The sequence below is a fragment of the Pseudophryne corroboree genome, chromosome 1 (genome assembly GCF_028390025.1).
Source record: "Pseudophryne corroboree isolate aPseCor3 chromosome 1, aPseCor3.hap2, whole genome shotgun sequence".
Classification (NCBI taxonomy): domain Eukaryota; kingdom Metazoa; phylum Chordata; class Amphibia; order Anura; family Myobatrachidae; genus Pseudophryne; species Pseudophryne corroboree.
In genome coordinates, this window is record NC_086444.1 from 890,035,707 (window position 1) to 890,059,324 (window position 23,618).

General features: G+C 41.9%; 1 protein-coding gene across 27 annotated transcripts in view; it reads right to left on the bottom strand.

Moving 5' to 3' along the window:
- Positions 1 to 23,618, bottom strand: part of CAMK2D (calcium/calmodulin dependent protein kinase II delta) — a 430,831-nt gene that overhangs the window by 53,790 nt on the left and 353,423 nt on the right. For all 27 annotated transcript variants that reach the window (XM_063920185.1, XM_063920183.1, XM_063920188.1 and 24 more), the window contains exons 8-12: positions 20,950 to 21,033; positions 19,201 to 19,295; positions 18,983 to 19,105; positions 12,069 to 12,152; positions 10,773 to 10,815 (exon numbers count right to left, since the gene is read on the bottom strand). In XM_063920185.1, coding sequence (XP_063776255.1) covers positions 10,773 to 10,815; positions 12,069 to 12,152; positions 18,983 to 19,105; positions 19,201 to 19,295; positions 20,950 to 21,033 — 429 coding nt within the window. The remainder of the gene's footprint in view (positions 1 to 10,772; positions 10,816 to 12,068; positions 12,153 to 18,982; positions 19,106 to 19,200; positions 19,296 to 20,949; positions 21,034 to 23,618) is intronic.

The following is a 23,618-nucleotide window of genomic DNA, read 5'->3' on the forward strand; positions in this document are numbered from 1 at the left end:
GAAGGGACACCTAGCCGCTCACAGCATAAGATTATGGCATTCCGTTCACTGGAATAAGGAGAATTAAAAGTATAAATAATATTGTTTTTAATGTAAAAACATAGCAAAAAGCATTAGAAATTAATGAAAACATTACTGAAAAATGCTAAACTTGTGAATCATACCATCAGCAGTAGTTGCCACCAGCACCATTACTGCAGGTGGTGTCTGTACAGTATATGGCAAATTTTAAAAAGCCTAGAGTCCGTGAAAACAGTTTTTCCCACCAATAGGTCTTTTTGCCCTTGGATAACTCGGCTTATACTGTAAGTGTTGTGCACTGTATTTTGCTTCCTGAACGTGGACACATGAAGGGACAGGAAACTATGCCATTTCTGCATCACTGAGGACATCATTAATTTAAAAACACATTTTTCCTTACTCAGTTTTAACTTTATTAGCCAAGCTTTAATAATGATAGCATTGCTCTACTTGGCCAAATTTCTTGATAGGGTAAGTTTTCCCTTATGTTCTTACAGTTAATTATAAATCGTGCTCCAGACAGCAAATACACTAGTTTAAAAGCATATGTTGACAGGAGAGTGGAACATTTCTAGAAGTAAAAATCAGAGGATATCAGCCTCAAAGTAGAAGTACAAGGAAAGGTTCTACACGTTAATAAAAACAGACCAGTAGAAAAAATGATTCTAGCAAGCACAGATTAAAATGGAGAAAGATGACAGAAATTATTAACAATTTCTTAGAATCTTACCTCACATGAAACACAATCCACATAAAAGGAAAATTAGAAAAAGTAAAATTAAAAACACAGTTATAACCACAGTAGTATGAGCAGCTAATGTCATGCATTGGAAATCTATAGTCATATTCAATGAGAAATCAGGTCTCACCTACGCATAAAGCCCAAATGTATTAATAGGCCTTATGTGCTTCAGGTATTTATACTGCATATTTAATGTTTAGTGTTTAATGAAAAACTGAGTAATTTGTAGCGATCAGAAAACATACTGGAGATGAACTTTCTCCTGCCAGTAACTAATTAACTAGTATTTGGGACCTATCATTCACTGGGTTGCTAGCTATCGGAACTAGCATTTTTTTCTTCTTCTTTTGCCTTTCAATCTGACCCTTCCTCCCATCTGTCTCTCTCTCGTCTCTGCCCCCCCTCGCCCCATCTGCCTCTCATCTCTGCCCCAAATTTGTCTCACCCTCATCTATGATGCCCACACAGTCTGTCTCTCACATCTCATCCCCCCATTTGTCTCACTCATCACTGCCGCCAGTTTGTGTCGCTCATCTAATTTCTGCACTTCATGTCTGTCTGGCTCTCATCTTTGCGTCATTCCCCCCACCCCCCAACACACACAGTCTGTCTCTCACATCTCTGCCCCCCATTTGTCTCGCCCTCATTTCTTCACAGTCTCTACTGCTCTTATGGTGCAGCTGCTAGGCATGAACAGGGGCGGCAGCAGGTTTGCTGGGCCCCAGTACTGGGGAGGGTGCGTGGCCAATGGAAGAAGTGTGGCCACACTCCCTTCTTAGATAATATTAAAAATGACAGCCTCTGTGCTTCCACTGGCACATCACGCCGGCTGAGAGAGGACTGACTGCTTCTGCAGCTGCCTCTCTCTCTCTCGCCAGTGAAGTACACGGCGTGTGCCATATGCTGGGCTGGGGAGAGATGCTGCTGCTGCAGCAGTCAGACCTCTCTATCCCTGCCTGAACCTCCAATCGGGCCGGGTAAAGAGTACCCGCCCCCTCCCTTCCCCTCCGAACCAATGGACATACATTTAAGTCACTATATAATATATGTTGATTTACATTTTAAGTCTTGTTAGAAAATATATCTGTAATAAGATTATATTTATATTGGATTGTTTTTGTGCCCCATGCATTTACTATTAGGGACATTTCATTACTGTCAGTTTTCTGTAAAGTCCTGTGCATATTCTGTGGTTACATGGGTTGTATGACACATTTTATATATGTACATATGTAATATTTAGGCAGATATATCAGCCGACTGAGCACACCTGATCACAAAGCCGGAATTCAATTACCCCATATAATTTACCGCAGATTAAAACGGGAGGTAGCCTTGGACTTTAACGCCCAATTTCACCCAATAGCCTTGTTAACGCCCATTAAAGTAGCGTGTTAGTGGGCATTAACAGAATCCATGAAAAGTTAACAGATTTGCGCGTTAAGCAGAGGCAGGTGAAAAAAAATCACTGATAACTCCTGACGTTGGGGCTAATTGGATAACCCCGGGGGATCAATAAGTCTATGGAGATCAACCATGGATAATTGAATTATGTCCTTATGCTTTAAAGTGTCATCTCAGTCATGTGACTTACATTTACAAAAACTGTAAATAATAAATACATTCCTTACATATAACTAAACTTAGAAGCAAATATATTGCTAGCATTTGCTTTTTTAAATATATACTGTAAATGTATTTATATGTTCTGATTTCAAGAGAAGTGTTGGATATATTACATTAAATTGGATTTTTGGTTGTTAAACACAAAAAAATTATACTTAAAACATCTGTTGAAGATGGCTGAGACATTTTTGTCATTGAATATGTCCAATGTGAACGCACACTACAACTATTTTCAGATATCTAATCATTAGCACTTTCAACAAGCGCTTTACGATAGTAGACTTCTTTGGTGTAATATGGTTTATCCTCTGAGGGATTAGTAAAAGCATTCACTGTTGCATGAAATCTGATGAAACTAATGGGGAGGTAGATTTGCTAACGGGTGATTGGCTTAGTTGTACAACGGACTCACAAGTAGTGACTTCTGCATATAGGGATAAATTTACTAACCCGCGGATTGTCAAGGCCATCAATGATCAGTGGCTTTGATCAATGGATTTATAGTGGTTACAAAAATAAATGCTAAATCAGACTATTGTATCATTTCTTTCTTTAAATCCAAGTGATCATCAGCAACCTTGACAAACCGCGCATTTTAGTAAAAATACATCATAGGGGTAGAATTGGTTTTGAAATTATTTAAAACGTGAGACAGAGATCTCCACAATGTTACTAATCTTATTAGCATTTACTACATTTTCTTAAAATAGTTTCTTTCAAATTGTGAATTTTGTAAAAAAAAAATAAAAAATAAAAAAAAGGATTTATAATTTCTTGTATCCAGTGCCAGGCATTGCGCAAGTATGTAGTACAGCTCACAGGAGAAACAGAATTGGTCATTTGCACTCCTGGAGGATACATTAGTCAATTCAAATTTTAATTAATCCTAAATGCTTTCCAAAACTATGTTGATCTCATCTCTTTAAAATTAATTGCCACATACATATACTAATTCCCAATGTGCAACATAAATCTGTAGTAAGCTAAATGTTTCACTTAATTGTTTAACAAAGACGTTTATAAATCAATTGAAACATGATGGTTTTTCACCCGTTAAGAAATCTAACTCTAACACATATTAATGTAAATGCAAGTAGACCCTCGTTCATTATAGCATAGGCATAATATAATAAGCATAAATATTAATTATGGAGACTATTGGAGAGTATTCAAGTTTTCTGCTGAAACACATTAGATGTAAAGTAACAACAACAAAAAAAGACTTCCAGAGTTTAGAGGCATTTATACATCTAGAGTACTGTGAAATTCCCTCTAAAAAACGGTCTTCTCATTTTTACATGAAGTTCTAATTCAGTTCCCACTATTTATAGTTATCTGTCTTGTACAGTCCTATATTTAGCAAGCTCTGTGTCGGCGTATTAGCAGGCCTGTGGTGGAAGGTGACAAGTGTTGTAATCTGGTGTCTACAGTCGTTAATAATAAACCTCAACCAGGCACCAAGTCACAGTCTAATCAGACAGGACAATAATGAGAGTACTGTGGGGGGCGAATATCAATTTTGCAAAAATGGCAATGCCTTTTGTTCTAGAGGACATTTTTAAATAATTTTATTTGCAAAATTAATTTATACATTTATTAGACTGCTCAGTTAGAGCGCTGGATTTTAAGGGGTATTGCCACATGCATGTTAAACATAAAAGCTGAATTCTTTAAAACCTGTATCACCATCTACAGTGTTGGACATCTTTCATTCACCACACTAGGGGTGGGTGAGGTGAAAGGCACATCAAAGCTGCAATGTGCGTGCTTGAAGTTTCCAGTAGTTTGCTACCCCCTTCACATAGCATGTGAGACCTAGCATGGAGCAATGGGAGACACAGCTGCAGTAAGTCGCCCCCCAGATCCAGGGAGGGGCTAATTTGCTGCCAGTAATGCATCTTTAAATAGTCGTGTTCTAGAATAGTGATGGGATTTGTAGGATGCAGAGATCAAACTGCAGTCTATAAAAGTAATGGATAACCTCAGTGATAATTTAAGTAAAAACACAGACCTTTTTACTTCCTGAACTTTGAAGATGTGTTCTTCTGTTTATTAGAACTATGTAGATTTCAGTGATCCCAGCTGACACCTAATCAATATTAATGTAGTAGCATGTACAGTACGTCTTTTATTGTTCATCTCTTAGGCCTATAGTACTACAGTTATTGGTGTATACCAGTCAACTGACTTTCCTCTTACTCTAACCCACAATTTGAGTCCTTTTGATATTTTATTGTAGCCTAATTGACTGGATGTAATTTTATATTTGATACTGTTTATTTCACTACAACATTTTAATGTAGCACTGAGAGACCATTCAAGGAAGATTAAAACCAGTTCATATCTAATTTCAAAATGTGCCTTTATTTAATAGGAATGTAAAATACATTGATACACATGTGGACTGTGTATAAAATATTTTGGGCAAACCGTTCTTCTTGATCTCTTAAATGGTATCTAGTCATAGCTGATTATCTATACAATATTAACAGAACTACAGTAACTCCTCTGATTTTTTTTCTTTGTTTAATAGCACTTTATACTGTCGGATATATAGGTAACACATATGTATATCTGGTTTCCCTGCCCTATTGCTTAACGATGTAAACTATGGTATATTTGGCCATACATTTACAGAAACCCAGTCATTCAGACAGTACAGGGACTAAAACTAAAAATATATGGCAATGAGTTATTGACCCATTTAGATTTTCTAGCATGCTGGGTCAACGCTGGATTGAATCCAATCAAAATGCTATCAGACAAAAGTACCTATCTGGCCCACATGTGTAATGTCAGGCCAAAAAAATGTAAGAAAAACCCATTATCAATAAACTAGATCGGCCAATGTGATGACAGCTACAAAATGAGCATTATATGCTATTATCCCTGATGAAAAATATGTTCCAGCACAACCAGTCTCATTATTTTATTTCATTTATTTACCAAACGGATTTTATTCCTCTTATGGCATCTTGGGCTCTATGTACTAAGCCTTGGAGTGAGATAAAGTAGACAGAGATAAAGTACCAGCCAATCAGCTCCTAACTGCCATGTTACAGGCTGTATTTGATAGATGACAGTTAGGAGCTGGTTGGTTGGTATTTTATCTCCATCCACTTTATCTGTCTCCAAGTCTTAGTACATAGACTGCTATAATATCCTCATATAAGCAGGTCATACTGCAGATAGAATTACTGACTGGTTTCCATGTGACAGGCTGCCCCCTCTAAGATTCCACTTACTTTTTTAGTGCCATCCTGTGTAACATTTAGCTGGAGGTCCCTCTCCTAAGACATTAATTAATAACAGATGAACTGCATGAAAACACTGGATGACTCCAGACACTGAGTGCGAATAATAATATTGTGCTGACTGAACACTTGCAGCACTTTGGCAATGCAGTTGCCCTGTACCTGCAGTCTTCCAGGGTTTAGGGACCATTAGCATTCCTCATATATGTTCCTACAGCAATTAGAAGATAACCATGACTATACAGGGGAGAGGCCAACCCTATTGCTGCATTATGTGGCAATGACTAGAAAGGGTTGTGGTCTTAATATGGGCCAGCCTTCAACATAACAAGGTAAGTGCTTTCCTGATGCAATCTGATCTCATCATTTTATCAATTTTTAATGACTGCACCCCTTTACCATTAATGAAGATATGTGGCATGTTCAGCTGTATAATTGTAAGCCTATTATGAAATTAATTTAGAAACCTATTTTTAGTGCTGTATAACATAAATGCTCTCCATAGGTGCCAATTTCTGAATGCTCCACCTCCTCCCTTCCCTCAGCCCTTCTCCACCTGCCTCCATGCCCTTTGCACCCTGATTCAACCCCCACAGTAAGTGCTAGTTACTGTGTGGGCTGGCTCATCCTCTAGGACGTGCCCTGTGCTCTTCTCACGTCCCATTTCATATGTTCCTCCCCCTATTCCCTGTAAGCTCCCATTCATTTTTTCCCCTCGGACCCAAATGCTTCCACCCTCCTACCTCACAGTACTGATACTATAGAGATATCTGTATAAATAGAGATAGCTATATCTCTGTCATCAGGTAGGTGGTGTGGATAACTCCAGCTGCCCATGAGGCATTCAGTGATTTAGGGGCGCCGAAATTAAATTATATCTTGGCCAGCTCAACCTAAAAACATTGTGGTGCCCTGATGTACTCTACTTATGGGACATAAGAAAGCTATTTACTCAGAGCCTAAAGTATACAAACATGGTATCCTAAGTAGCTAGTGCTCATTTCAACACTGGCCAATAACTAAAAGAATGCATAACAGGTAAAAGCTGGGAAAGAAGAGTATGATGTAAAAACAAACTACAATTTTTTTTAAATTTTAATATTTTACATTTAGCTGGTCTTAGAAATCAAATTTTAAAAAGCAACTAAATTTAAATGACCACTAGATATTTAAGTTAAAAGATCATAATAGTGTCATCCCCTGCCTGTTCCATCTCACAGATTTCCATCACAACACTCACAACGATGATACCTCATCTGAACCTCTTTAAAATGGAGGAATCTAGGTGTGTTGCTTTTAGGATACTTATTAGATGGCTTATTCCTATTGCCCTTCCCGTCCCTACAACAGAAATTCTCTTTACCTGCTTTGGAACTTTTCCACTACTTTCAAATTGCACACTGGTGGAAATCGATCCCCTCCGCCTCGATCTCACCAGACACAACCTCACAACTGCTTCTCTCTCGACTTTCCCTATTTAACTCTAAAGGCGATATCTCATTCTGGTACAAAATATTAATAACTCCTGCTTCCCCTTCCAAATCTAAGACCCAGCTACAATAGGAATTAGATATGGGTAGAAAGCGCTCGCCGATTGAATGGCAGAGAAACTTTTTAGCTTCTTACTCCATGTCTCAATGTCTGAATCATACTGAAATGCATATAAAACTAATCCATATAATATATTTGACGCCAGAACGCCTACACAGGTTTTGGCCCTCCTGTAGCAACCAATGTTGGAGACTCTGTGGGTCTATTGGTCACATATACCACATATTTTGGTTCTGTCCAGTGATTGCCTGTTACTGGTCTGAAGTTTTTGCTTTGATTAATAAAGTCTTAGATACACTTCTCTCCCCAGATCCGAACTTGGCACTATTTCATATGGTCCCCTCTACTGTTCCCCCTGCCAGTAGTTACGTCCTGGGCCACATCTTAATAGCTGCTCGAGCCAACCTCGCACAGTTGTGGAAACAACCTTTACCCCCTACTTTACTGAAAGTCATCTACAAATCATCACTTCCTCATGGAAACTGAGTATATCCCTTCCCCCACCGCTACCTCCTCTCCCATGACACGTTGGTCCCCATGGCATTTGTTACCATTGGCGAGGGATCCCAATATTTCCCCAACACGTCCCACAGTGACCCGCTCCCTTTAGTCTAAATGAAACCCCCCTCGATGAGTAATCACTTCATAGACTACCTACTTATTTTCTTCCCCATGCTATATTATGATATCCTCCTCTCTTTTTTCCACTAATCTTACGCTAATGTTTAATTTGTATTCTCCTCTATCTTTTCTCTTTCAGTGAATATATCTGCCTATATCGCCGTAACCTGTATCTCTGTATCAGTGCCGTAACTAGACATTTTAGCGCTGTGTGCAAGAAACGGCATCGGCGCCCCCCCGCTTAACATAAACCGGCGGCAGTGCGCGCCGCGTGAAAAAAAAAACAGGGGCGTGGCTTCACAGGAAAGGGGTGTGGCCACAAAATAATACCAATTCATATAATCGTGCACAGTAGTCTCCATTATTCAACTTACGCCGCACAGTAGCGCCACTACACCAGGTAGAGCCCCTTTTTACACATTACGGCAGAGAGCGTCCTCTTTTTACACATTACGGCAGACAGCGTCCCCTTTTTTTACACATTAAGGCACACAGAGTCCCCTTTTTTATACATTACGGCAGACAGCATCCCCCTTTTTTTACACATTACGGCAGACAGCGTCCCCTTTTTTACACGTTACGCAGACAGCGTCCCCTTTTTTACACGTTACGGCAGACAGCGTCCCCTTTTTACACGTTATGGCAGACAGCGTCCCCTTTTACACATTACAGCAGAGTCCACCTTTTACACGTTACGGCAGGATAGATTCCCCTTTTACACATTAAGGCAGGCAGAGTCCACCTTTAACACAGTACGGCAGGCAGATTCCCCCTTACACCCCCTTCCCTACCCTTAGGGTGCACTGAAGTGTACTGGGGTGTAATGTAATATAGTGTAGTGTAGTGTCTGTGTAGGCACTTACGTGCTGTTGTCTGCTCCTAGCTCCTCCTGTCCACTTCACCGAACTCAGCCGCAGCGCTGCCGGGACCTCAGCAGCAGCGGCGGCTTAAGCTGTACATAGGCAGGCAGGCAGGCGGGTGGCGGCTTCACCGGGACAGGAGTCTTGTGGGTCATTGAGAAGCCTGCCTGTCACACAGACGCCGCAGCGCTGCACTGAACTTACAGCAGTAGCGGCTTCAAAAATTCCTCTGAACTTGAAGCCGCCGGCGGCTTCAGCTGGACACAGGCAGGCGGCGGCAGCTTCAAGTTCAGAGGAAGTTGCGGAACACAGGTGGGCGGGCGGCGGCGGCTTCAGCGGGACATGGTTGTGTCCGGGCGGGCGGCGGCTTCAGAGGGACACGGGCGGGCGGCGCCGCCTTCAGCAGTCTGGGCTCGGAGCTAGCGGGTGTGATGTCCGATGGTGCGCCCTCAGTGCATTTGCGCTGTGGGCAAGGCACCATCGGCACACACCTAGTTACGGCTCTGCTCTGTATATGTTTTACATTTGCAGGTCAACAGATCCTAATACTAACGATCTCTAAATACTACTGTTACTTCTGTATATCCCTTGATATATATGCTGTCTATGTTATTTCTTTTTCTTTTTTTTTTAATCACTGTAAATGTACCTTTATCTTTCTGGATGCTCCTTCCCCCGTGTACCCTCCCTCCCGCCCCAATATGTTTCCGATGTTTATTCCCTTTTCTTTCTTTTTTTGTTCCCAATAAAACATTGTTTTTCTCTCAATAAAAACTATTGATAAAAAAAAAAAAGATCATAATAGTAAACCTACGTACAGTAGCCTTATGAGCTCCGCAACATGCCAGCAGTTTATGTCAGGAGTAGGTGGCATATTAAAGGTTTGTGGCAGTGGTATAATGTGACAAGAGCAGCCGCATGACATTAAGTGACACATTCTAGGGGCTCGTGTAGAGATAGCCGAAAAATGCATTTATTTCTTTTTTTCTCCGCAAATGCAAATACCCACCAATTTAAGTTACAGTAATACTGTAGTGATGTGGCACTCAAAGTATTACAGAGATATTCGCTATGGATTTGACCTTAATAACCATTTTGTCTTTGAGTCTGTTCTAACACAGAAATGGTAAAGTGACTATTAGTTGTATGTAACACTGTCCGTCCATGTAATGTATTGTGTGCTGTAATTTAAGCATTTACTACACACACTCTGAGGTCACATCATCTATTGTTACTTCCTGGAGTATAGTAGGGGCATATGCTACCTATGTCGCATGGCATGGTTACTGCCAGTTCAGGAAAGCTAGCAAAATGCACCTTTTTTCGTGGCGCACAAGTTAAAACAAGGCAGCATCGGAAACAGCTTTTTAATAAAGGTACATAAATATTAATCACAAACTAGATGGATTAATACGCTGCAGGCAATAAGCATCTAACACTTGCAGAAAAAACAATAGCAATTATGCACTGAGCACATTTGCTTTGGCATATAAAACATCCTGAGAGTGCACTTTTCTTTAGCCCTATGATAATAATAATAATAATAAGCTAAATACCATAAAACAGGAATGTGATTTAGACAAATATTTGCGTACATCCTTCAAACAACCCAAATACCGCTTTCTCTATTGTCGGAATCACATTTAATTCAGTGTAATGAAGCAAACATTCAGACAGTACATACATCCACACAATTTAGTTCAATTAATCACATCCTTCATCTTTGCATTAAACTGCGGATTTCACCCATGATCCAGGAAACTTAAAAAATAGCAGAAATCCTAAGCCCAGTGGAATCTTCAAAAACTGGAACCAGTCTGCCTGTTCTATAGCAGCTATTCAGTGTATATGTATATACAAAAATGTAAAGTTATATAACATCAATACATAAATTCAATGCAATTGCATATATGTCAATCAACAGATAAGAATATAGACAATAAAAATATATACGTCCCATTTAGGTTTGTATGCAGTACAAAAAAAATAATTCTGTTATAGCAAAAATTTTGTTTCATAGTTATAACAGACTTGATGCTTTGGCTGTAACATTAATAAAATGTTTGTAAATATGATGTTAACCTACAACCAACATACCTGAGAAATTTCTAGTCGCCAGCATGGTTGTAAGTATAGCTCCCTTTAAATAGATAATAAAATATGTCAAAAAAAGAGCAATAAAATTACGGGACACTGCACTTGCACTTTCCATAGGTCAATACATGGAATAAAATAAAAAAAAACTCTATAAACATTATCCATAATAATTTTAAATAACAGTATTTTTATTTCAAGATCATCAAAGAACAACATAACCAAACAGTAACTTAATAACCAAAATGTTATTTATTATTAACAGTTTCTTACACAGCGCAACATATTCCATTGTGCTTCCCAACTGTGTATAAAATAAAATGAACAGTTTTAATAAAATCTTTTTTTTTTTTACATTCTGAATTATAACCATTACAAAATTATGCAATAGAGTTATAGCTATGGGAAAAAGAATGATAATAATAATAATAAAAAAATACTGGAAAGGATAAGGTAGTTGATGTATGGACTTCTAAAAAAAGGAATGTGGTTTGTCAACAAAAACTTTAGAACATGGGTCTGTATCTGTTATTTTCCAGTAAATTAAAATTATGAAGCTCTTATATCTTCCAAGCTGTAAGTTAATCACAGTTCCAAAATATGATGACATTTCTATCTTTTGCTATGTATGTAATCAGCTATTTTTTTCATTCAAACTATAAACCAAAATCTTGGGGTAGACTGGCAAAGTTGACCAATAGATTTAAAACGGAAATAGAAATAAATGGTAAGCAAGCCTTTAGTATTTCTTTCTGCGGTATTGCAGTTTTAACACTACCTGCTTTGACAATATGCTCTTTTGGAAAATCTATCCCATCGTTGATTATATGGACATGAGGTGGTGGTTTTGCTACAGATTTCGCAAGACTTTTTAGCTGCCTGGATTATGTGGAAAGCTGAAGTATTACAATTGCTATCAAGGCATAAATGGGCTATCCAGCGAATCAATGGGATATTACAGTAGTTTGTTGTATCTCTTCAAGTAGCTTTTAGTTTTCCAATTAAAAGCGGATATCTAAAACAGCCAAACAGGATACAAAACATCCCTTTAATAACAGGGAATCTGACAGGTAAATTGTATTCGATGTGGTAGGAACCAGATACCACCTTACAAAAATCTTCTATGATGTTCAGAAATTAGCGTGGATATAGAAGATGGATATTAGGAATGAAACACCAGTCACCCAACTGTTTTTGTTTGCCATAATACTTATTATTTTGTTTATTTTATAAAAGCTTCACTTGTGCCATAAAGCAAACAATACTTATTTGATATTTCTGTTTAAAACATTTACTTACCTTCAACTTCCTCCTTGCATTAAACTTCTTCAAACAGTCTACAGTTTCCTGTCTGTGCATCATGGAAGCAACAGTGGAGCGTTGCTGTAAGAAAAAGAATACATGTTATCTGATCGTTCAGAACCAGGAATATAGTTCTGTATCACATTTATAAAAACCAGACATAGGGGTATATGCAATTGCGGTCGAATTCGCGGCAATTTTCGCCGTTTTTTAATTCGACCAAATTCGCCAGGTGAATTCCGGAAGGTGGCTTCCGGAATTCACCATATTCAATGAAAAACGGATTCGCCAGAATCGCGGGCGAAAATCGGCCGATTTGGCGGATTTTACCGCGATTTTAAAAAACGGTAAAAAACGGGAAAAACCCGAAAAAAAAATGGCGTGGGGTCCCCCCTCCAAAGCATAACCAGCCTCGGGCTCATCGAGCTGGTCCTGGTTCTAAAAATCCGGGGAAAAATTGGCCAGGGATCCCCCGTATTTTTAAAACCAGCACCGGGGTCTGCGCCTGATGCTGGTGCCAAAAATACGGGGGACAAAAAGAGTAGGGGTCCCCCGTATTTTTAACACCAGCATCGGGCTCCACTAGCTGGACAGATAATGCCACAGCCGGGGGTCACTTTTATGCCGTGCCCTGCGGCCGTGGCATCAAATATCCAACTAGTCACCCCTGGCCGGGGTACCCTGGGGGAGTGGGGACCCCTTCAATCAAGGGGTCCCCCCCCCAGCCACCCAAGGGCCAGGGGTGAAGCCCGAGGCTGTCCCCCCCCATCCAATGGGCTGCGGGTGGGAGGGCTGATAGCCTTTTGTGATAATAAAAAGATATTGTTTTTTCCAGTAGTACTACAAGTCCCAGCAAGCCTCCCCCGCAAGCTGGTACTTGGAGAACCACAAGTACCAGCATGCGGGAGTAAAACGGGCCCGCTGGTACCTGTAGTACTACTGGGAAAAAAATACCCAAATAAAAACAGGACACAGACACCTTGACAGTAAAACTTTATTACACACTACCGACACACACATACTTACCTATGTTGACACGCCGACTGCCACGGTCTCCGACGATCCGAGGTACCTGTAAAAAAATTATACTCACCTTCCAGCATCCAGAGGTACATCCAGGTCCAGAGAGATAATCCACGTACTTGGCAAAAAAAAAAAACGAACACCGATCCAGCGGACTAATGAAAGGGGTCCAATGCTTTCACATTAGACCCCTTTCCCCGAATGCCGGGACATCACGTGACTCCTGTCACTGATGTCCCTTCAGCCAATCAGGAAGCGCTACTGCCGTGGCGCTCACCTGATTGGCTGAGCGCTGTCTGTACTGTGACAGCGCCTCGCAAAGCCGCTCCATTACTTTCAATGGTGGGAACTTTGCGGGTAGCGGTGGGGTCACCCGCCGGTCAGCCGCTGACCGGCGGGTGACCTTACCGCTAGCCGCCAAGTTCCCACCATTGAATATAATGGAGGGAGCTGTGCGATGCGCTGTCACAGTACAGACAGCGCTCAGCCAATCAGGTGAGCGCAACGAAGTTGCGCTTCCTGATTGGCTTAGAGACCTGTCTGTGACAGCTGTCACTGACAGGTCTCATTCGTGGAAAGGTGTCCCATGTGTCAGCATGGGACCCCTTTCAGTCCGGTGGTCGGGTATTTGCGGTTTGTTTTTTTGCCAAGTACGTGGATGTATCTCTGGACCATGGCTGAGGTGAGTATATTGAACTTTTCTTTTCAGGTATCCGTGGATTCTACATGGAGAAGAGGACCGATGTCGGCGTGTGAACATAGGTAAGTATGTGTGTGTCGACGTATGAAATAAAGTTTTACTGTCGACGGTGTGTGTGTCCTGTTTTTATTTGGGTATTTTTTCCCCAGTAGTACTACAGGTACCAGCGGGCCCGTTTTTCTCCCGCATGCTGATACTTGTGGTTCTCCAAGTACCAGCTTGCGGGGGAGGCTTGCTGGGACTTGTAGTACTACTGGAAAAAACAATATCTTTTTATTATCACAAAAGGCTATCAGCCCCCCCATCCGCAGCCCATTGGATGGGGGGGGGACAGCCTCGGGCTTCACCCCTGGCCCTTGGGTGGCTGGGGGGGGGGGACCCCTTGATTGAAGGGGTCCCCACTCCCCCAGGGTACCCCGGCCAGGGGTGACTAGTTGGATATTTAATGCCACGGCCGCAGGGCACGGCATAAAAGTGACCCCCGGCTGTGGCATTATCTGTCCAGCTAGTGGAGCCCGATGCTGGTGTTAAAAATACGGGGGACCCCTACTCTTTTTGTCCCCCGTATTTTTGGCACCAGCACCAGGCGCAGAGCCCGGTGCTGGTTTTAAAAATACGGGGGATCCCCTGTCAATTTTTCCCCCGCATTTTTAGAACCAGGACCAGCTCAATGAGCCCGAGGCTGGTTATGCTTTGGAGGGGGGACCCCACGCCATTTTTTTTTTAGATTTTACCGTTCCAGCATAAAAAAAAATAAATAAAAAAAAAAAAAATAATATTTTAAAAAATATATAAATAATATTTGTGCCTCCCCAAAAAAAAAAAAAAAAGTACCTAATCCCTTCTAATATAAATAGATCTGCTATTCCCCCCCAAAAAAACCACCAAAAAAAACATGTTTAAATTTTTTTTATTTGTTTTCACCCTCCAAAGTGTGGCGGATTGAAAATGACGAATTTGCTGTCTAAAAGCCCTGCTGTCGAATTTCCAAACTTGAATTGAATATGCTTTGGTCGAATTGCAGCACTTGTATCATTGCAGAAAAGTCGAATTTGCAAAAATTCGAATTTCAAAAAGTCGAATTTTGAAAGTCCGTTTTTTGGTCGGAAAGCACTGAATTGCATAGGCGATTTTTTTTTTGGGTCGAAAATGACCCGAAATTCGACAATTTCGGGAATTCGACCGCAATTGCATATACCCCATAGTCTGATAAGGCAACCCCTGCTATTATTGGTGTCAGACTGAGCACAATAGCTATAACTGAAAAGCAGCCATTAACCTATCCTACCATAATTCTTTCACTTCAATCTAAAAATATAAGCAAGTGAAACTGAAATGTTTTATAGCAAACATAGCCATGTAATGCTAAATAAAATGTGCATAGCATATAGATAATAATATTCAATAATAAATTGTTGCAGGCCTCAAAAGGTAAATTTAACCATCTCTCTTGTACATATTCTAAACTATAATTTTGGACATATGTGAATTCCAGTATGACTTGTATATATTGCAGTTGTCCGTGATTGACTATTAGATTGGCATATATTCTAGTTCTCTCAACTGAACAGTCTGTTCTACACAAACTATACCCAGACCTAATAAAATTATACTCACTTCAAAATAGACCGGTGCCCCTGTACAAACACTGCACAGTAAATATACACTCTGAAAGGTGCTAAATTTACTGTGCAGCACTTTTCAAAGCCATTGGGGTATATGCAATTGTGGTCGAATTCCCGAAATTGGCGAATTTCGGGTCATTTTCGACCAAAAAAAAAAATTCGCCTATGCAATGCAGTGCTTTCCGACCAAAAAACGGACTTTCAAAAATCGACTTTTTGAAATTCGACTTTTTGCAAATTCGACTTTTCTGCAATGATACAAGTGCTGCAATTCGACCAAAGCATATTCAATTCAAGTTTGGAAATTCGACAGCAGTGCTTTTAGACAGCAAATTCGTCATTTTCAATCCGCCACACTTTGGAGGGTGAAAACAAATAAAAAAATTTTAAACATGTTTTTTTTGGTGTTTTTTTTTTTGGGAATAGCAGATCTATTTACATTAGAAGGGATTAGGTACTTTTTTTTTTTTGGGGGGAGGCACAAATATTATTTATATATTTTTTAAAATATTATTATTATTATTTTTTTTATTTTTTATTGCTGGAACGGTAAAATCAGAAAAAAAAATGGCGTGGGGTCCCCCCTCCAAAGCATAACCAGCCTCGGGCTCATTGAGCTGGTCCTGGTTCTAAAAATGCGGGGAAAAAATTGACAGGGGATCCCCCGTATTTTTAAAACCAGCACCGGGCTCTGCGCCTGGTGCTGGTGCCAAAAATACGGGGGACAAAAAGAGTAGGGGTCCCCCGTATTTTTAACACCAGCATCGGGCTCCACTAGCTGGACAGATAATGCCACAGCCGGGGGTCACTTTTATGCCGTGCCCTGCGGCCGTGGCATCAAATATCCAACTAGTCACCCCTGGCCGGGGTACCCTGGGGGAGTGGGGACCCCTTCAATCAAGGGGTCCCCCCCCCCCAGCCACCCAAGGGCCAGGGGTGAAGCCCGAGGCTGTCCCCCCCCATCCAATGGGCTGCGGATGGGGGGGCTGATAGCCTTTGTGATAAAAAAAAGATATTGTTTTTTCCATTAGTACTACAAGTCCCAGCAAGCCTCCCCCGCAAGCTGGTACTTGGAGAACCACAAGTACCAGCATGCGGGAGAAAAGCGGGCCCGCTGGTACCTGTAGTACTACTGGGAAAAAAATACCCAAATAAAAACAGGACACACACACCGTCGACAGTAAAACTTTATTTCACACTACCGACACACACATACTTACCTATGTTCACACGCCGACATCGGTCCTCTTCTCCATGTAGAATCCACGGATACCTGAAAAGCAAAGTTCAATATACTCACCTCAGGGTCCAGAGATAAATCCACGTACTTGGCAAAAAAAGAAAACGCAAATACCCGCTCCAGAACGGACTGAAAGGGGTCCCATGCTGACACATGGGACACCTTTCCACGAATGAGGCCTGTCAGTGACAGCTGTCACTGACAGGTCTCTAAGCCAATCAGGAAGCGCAACTTCGTTGCGCTCACCTGATTGGCTGAGCGCTGTCTGTACTGTGACAGCGCATCGCACAGCTCCCTCCATTATATTCAATGGTGGGAACTTAGCGGCTAGCGGTGAGGTCACCCGCCGGTCAGCGGCTGACCGGCGGGTGACCCCACCGCTAGCCGCAAAGTTCCCACCATTGAAAGTAATGGAGCGGCTTTGCGAGGCGCTGTCAGAGTACAGACGGCGTCCAGCCAATCAGGTGAGCGCCACGGCAGTAGCGCTTCCTGATTGGCTGAAGGGACATCAGTGACAGGAGTCACGTGATGTCCCGGCATTCGGGGAAAGGAGTCTAATGTGAAAACATTGGACCCCTTTCATTAGTCCGGTGGATCGTGTTCGGTTTGTTTTTTTACAAAGTACGTGGATTTACCTCTGGACCTGGACCTCTGGACGCTGGAAGGTGAGTATAATTTTTTGACAGGTACCCTCGGATCGTCGGAGATCGTTGCAGTCGGCGTGTCAACACAGGTAAGTATGTGTGTGTCGGCGTATGAAATAAAGTTTTACTATCAAGGTGTGTGTGTCCTGTTTTTATTTGGGTATTTTTTTCCCAGTAGTACTACAGGTACCAGCGGGCCCGTTTTTCTCCCGCATGCTGGTACTTGTGGTTCTCCAAGTACCAGCTTGCGGGGGAGGCTTGCTGGGACTTGTAGTACTAATGGAAAAAACAATATCTTTTTTTTTTAACACAAAGGCTATCAGCCCCCCCATCCGCAGCCCATTGGATGGGGGGGGACAGCCTCGGGCTTCACCCCTGGCCCTTGGGTGGCTGGGGGGGGGGACCCCTTGATTGAAGGGGTCCCCACTCCCCCAGGGTACCCCGGCCAGGGGTGACTAGTTGGATATTTGATGCCACGGCCGCAGGGCACGGCATAAAAGTGACCCCCGGCTGTGGCATTATCTGTCCAGCTAGTGGAGCCCGATGCTGGTGTTAAAAATACGGGGGACCCCTACTCTTTTTGTCCCCCGTATTTTTGGCACCAGCATCAGGCACAGAGCCCGGTGCTGGTTTTAAAAATACGGGGGATCCCTGGCCGATTTTTCCCCTGCATTTTTAGAACCAGGACCAGCTCGATGAGCCCGAGGCTGGTTATGCTTTGGAGGGGGGACCCCACGCCATTTTTTTTTCGGGTTTTTCCCCGTTTTTTAAAATCGCGGCAAAATCCGCCAAATCGGCCGATTTTCGCCCGCGACTCTGGCGAATCCGTTTTTCATTGCATATGGTGAATTCCGGAAGCCACCTTCCGGAATTCACCTGGCGAATTTGGTCGAATTGAAAAAACGGCGATAATTGCCGCGAATTCGCCCGCTATTGCATATACCCCATTGTGTCTTCAACCGCTGTATTTAAAGTGGCAATAATATGAAATGCAAAACATTCCTGGTTTGGTAATATTATTGCCCTTTAAATCCAACTTTTTAAACCACTGAAGATGCGGCAGCTTTGGAAAGCACTGCATAGTAAATTTAGATCCAGAAACCTTCCAGAAATCTACACACTATATGGTCATAGAATTGGAACTGCTGGCACGTACAAATGTGTCTACATATAAGTACCCATCCTCAAAACTCGCCAAATAGGCCTGTCATGTGACTTTTTCTTAAAATATGCTACTTTATGCCAATCATTGTATGAATAAAAAGTGTTAACTCTAAGTACTTGGTACACTATTAGTGAACTAAGATGCAAATTCAGCAAACAGTAGGTATTCTCTGTAAAAAGGCAAAAGACAGAGGTCCTATTCAGTGACTCGTGGCACATAGTTATGCTTAATATCGTTATGCTTAATCTGCTGCTTTATACGAATTCCTTTGCAACAAAAAAATCTAGTCCTAAATACAGTACTTAGTACATTATTAACTACTTGGTATACTATTATCGAATAAAGATATAAAACTGATGAAAAAGTACTGATGCGTGGGAATCAGTGCCCATGGTAGAACGTGTTGGTTGCGGCAGTAGTCTCACGCCATAATACCCAAAACGGATAGGTGTATGAGGACACCTCTGTAAACATTTCCAGTAAAAGTTATCAGTATTGAAGCATGTTTTCTTACACAGATCCATGGATGTTTGAGTGCTTCTGATGCAGTGATTCGTTTGGCTGGATTGATCGTAAGCATTTTATTAATCAGGTCTTTGGCTTCAGGAGTCACTGTATCCCACTCTGGCGATGGAAACTGTGATAAAATAAAATACAGCAAATAGCTATAGATTATGTGTGACAGGATAATTTTTGTAAATTTATTTTAAGAATGAGCAAAAAAATATTTACATCATAAGCACCAGCCTTTATCTGCTGGTAGAGTCTGTGTTGGTCTTCATCCCAGAAAGGGGGGTAACCCACCAGAAGAATGTAAAGAATGACTCCTGAGGAAGCACAGAAAAAAAAGAATAATGAGTAACTACAAAGTAAATACGTGATACGTGCAGGGTTTATCACTTACTTGTTGTCTAGCTTGGTTGCTAATCAACAGTAATATAACTGATCATATTTTCTGCACAATTATTTTTTGCCAATGCTTCACATTTTTGCAACAGTGTTCAATTTAATTATTACATTTTTCCTTTGAGCTTTACAACTATTTATTGACCTGCAGTGGTGAAAGAAAGCTTATGACTCATTTATAGTTAATTGTATTTCTGCATTAATGAGGCCCAAGTTGTGATCTCATCTTCAACTCAGACATCGAAGATTAAAAAAAGTGTTAACAGACTGGGTAATTGTATTTCTGTATGTAAATAATGAGCGCATAGTCAACATTTACAGAGGGCAAAAGTGGGGCTGTAATGAGAGGACTGAGCTGCTGCCTAGGGCACAAGGCGGAGGGTGAAGCATGGTCACTCTTCCTTTTCCAGCTTGCTAGGCATGTGGTACACCCCATCACACACTGCAGAAAGGCGCAGCATGCATCCCATGTTCCTACTCCCGATGCTTGCTCTGTGATGCCATGACGTCATGTGCACCAGTGCGGTAGGGGCTCTGCACTGTGCTGAAACACTGGCTACAAGTTACAAATTGTCATTAATGTTCTTGAGGCGAAAAGCCATTACTAATTGTTTAGCAATGCTTCAGTCTTGCAAGCATCAGCTCACAGGTCTGCTTTAAGGCAGAAGTGTGCCACAGTCATATATAAAATTAGTGGGCCCAAATTCTATTTGCAAATCATGAGAGGAAACTTGCACCTGTATCTCAGAAACAGAATACAGTAAAGGTTAGTCTATGTAAGGGGCTATTACCACATTCTAAGAACCTGAGAAAGCAGCATCAGATTCATATTTAGGATGGGCTAATGTAAAACATGCACTGCTAGGGGTTCCTGAGGACTGGAGTGGAAAACATTGAACTAAACCAGTAAAAAGCAGAATGGTGTGCATAAATAGCCAATAATGACTGTACTACCTTCCGCATTTGTTCATGTGACCCCCAGAGATTAATCATAACATGAAAAATTTAATTTATGTCTTAAAGTGCATCTAATTAACCATTTATTTATGATTAAGAGTAAAAAATCAGATCACATATAGGTGACATTAACACACCAAAATGAATGTACAACATATACTGTATGAAGACTCAGCGTCCTATGTAAAACAGACACATTTGTGATTCTATGCACTACACATAATTATATTTTATTTATAAAGGCGCAACAAGTGTTTTGCAGCGCCGTACATATGGCACACATTAGAAAAATAGAGGGTACACAGAACTTAACTAAAAGAGAGCACAGGTAACAATTAGCACCACAATTCCCAGTACACATGCATCCGAGGCGCACATAACCATTCAGTTTCATTACTGTCCAAAATTACAAAGGCAACTTTTTCTAAACTGTATGATGAGCCTGGAATTTAACACTCATTTGCATGGACTGTCACATGGACTAATTGGGAAGATTAAGGAGCACAAAAAAACAGTAAAATAATGGAATCTATAATTGTAGGTTGTTATATAAATGTAATTACTCTTTAATATAACAGATTCAAGCAGATATTCTAGCAACACACAGTGATGACCTACCACATGCCCACATATCCACAGGTTTGCCATAGGGGTCCTTTCGTAATACTTCTGGAGAGAGGTACCCTGGGGTCCCTGCAAAACCTAAGAAATGTATTTTAATAAATAAATTAATAAGTCATTGTACAAGGTGTTTTACTCAAAAATGTATATAAATACATTTATCTGATGTGATCTAGTCTAACAGTGTATTGTTCTTACCTGTGCAGAACAATGAGAACTAAGGTTTGTATGAAAGAACAGGAGAACAACGCTTTTAAGGACAACAATATAGGGATGATTCTGTGCATGTTCAGGCTGAGCTTGCTGCATCATACATATATAACATGAGAGTCGGCCATAGGCATAGGCAAACTAGGCAATTGCCTAGGGCATTTGATATGCCTAGGGGCATCATCAGCTTCTGCTGATTAAAATGATATGTGACATGCCTATATCCTGTATGTAGCATTTCATATGTAGATACAGCCACAGTCTCACACAGTATATTGGCATGCTGCATATCAGTTTAATCAACAGAAGCTGCTTGTGCATCCTAGCCACATAGCAATGCATATAAGATGCATTTTCATAAAAAAAAAATAAGAATTTACTCACCGGTAATTCTATTTCTCGTAGTCCGTAGTGGATGCTGGGGACTCCGTAAGGACCATGGGGAATAGCGGCTCCGCAGGAGACAGGGCACAAAATTTAAAAGTTTGACCACTAGGTGGTGTGTACTGGCTCCTCCCCCTATGACCCTCCTCCAAGCCTCAGTTAGGATACTGTGCCCGGACGAGCGTACACAATAAGGAAGGATTTTGAATCCCGGGTAAGACTCATACCAGCCACACCAATCACACCGTACAACTTGTGATCTGAACCCAGTTAACAGTATGATAACGTAGGAGCCTCTGAAAAGATGGCTCACAACAATAAACAACCCGATTTTTTTGTAACAATAACTATGTACAAGTATTGCAGACAATCCGCACTTGGGATGGGCGCCCAGCATCCACTACGGACTACGAGAAATAGAATTACCGGTGAGTAAATTCTTATTTTCTCTGACATCCTAGTGGATGCTGGGGACTCCGTCAGGACCATGGGGATTATACCAAAGCTCCCAAACGGGCGGGAGAGTGCGGATGACTCTGCAGCACCGAATGAGAGAACTCCAGGTCCTCCTTAGCCAGGGTATCAAATTTGTAGAATTTTACAAACGTGTTCTCCCCTGACCACGTAGCTGCTCGGCAGAGTTGTAATGCCGAGACCCCTCGGGCAGCCGCCCAAGATGAGCCCACCTTCCTTGTGGAGTGGGCATTGACAGATTTAGGCTGTGGCAGGCCTGCCACAGAATGTGCCAGTTGAATTGTGCTACAAATCCAACGAGCAATCGTCTGCTTAGAAGCAGGAGCACCCAGCTTGTTGGGTGCATACAGTATAAACAGCGAGTCAGATTTTCTGACTCCAGCCGTCCTTGAAATATATATTTTCAATGCTCTGACAACGTCCAGCAACTTGGAATCCTCCAAATCGCTAGTAGCCGCAGGCACCACAATAGGCTGGTTCAGCTGAAACGCTGATACCACCTTAGGCAGAAAATGAGGACGCGTCCTCAATTCTGCCCTGTCCGAATGGAAAATCAGATATGGGCTTTTATACGATAAAGCCGCCAATTCCGACACTCTCCTGGCTGAAGCCAGGGCCAGTAGCATGGTTACTTTCCATGTAAGATATTTCAAATCTACCGATTTGAGTGGCTCAAACCAATGGGATTTGAGAAAATCCAAAACTACATTGAGATCCCACGGTGCCACTGGGGGCACAACCGGGGGCTGTATATGTAGTACTCCTTTTACAAAAGTCTGGACTTCAGGAACTGAAGCCAATTCTTTCTGGAAGAAAATCGACAGGGCCGAAATTTGAACCTTAATGGACCCTAATTTGAGGCCCATAGATAATCCTGTTTGCAGGAAATGTAGGAATCGACCCAGTTGAAATTCCTCTGTCGGGGCCTTCCTGGCCTCACACCATGCAACATATTTTCTCCAAATGCGGTGATAATGTTGTGCAGTCACCTCCTTCCTGGCTTTGACCAGGGTAGGGATGACCTCTTCCGGAATGCCTTTTTCCCTTAGGATCCGGCGTTCAACCGCCATGCCGTCAAACGCAGCTGCGGTAAGTCTTGGAATAGACACGGTCCCTGCTGAAGCAGATCCCTTCTTAGAGGTAGAGGCCACGGATCTTCCGTGAGCATCTCCTGAAGTTCCGGGTACCAAGTCCTTCTTGGCCAGTCCGGAGCCACTAGTATCGTTCTTACTCCCCTTTGCCGTATAATTCTCAGTACCTTGAGTATGAGAGGCAGAGGAGGGAAGACATACACTGACTGGTACACCCATGGTGTTACCAGAGCGTCCACAGCTATTGCCTGAGGGTCTCTTGACCTGGCGCAATACCTGTCCAGTTTTTTGTTGAGGCGGGACGCCATCATGTCCACCATTGGTCTTTCCCAATGGACTACAATCATGTGGAAGACTTCTGGATGAAGTCCCCACTCTCCCGGGTGAAGATCGTGTCTGCTGAGGAAGTCTGCTTCCCAGTTGTCCACTCCCGGGATGAACACTGCTGACAGTGCTATCACATGATTTTCCGCCCAGCGAAGAATCCTTGCAGCTTCTGCCATTGCC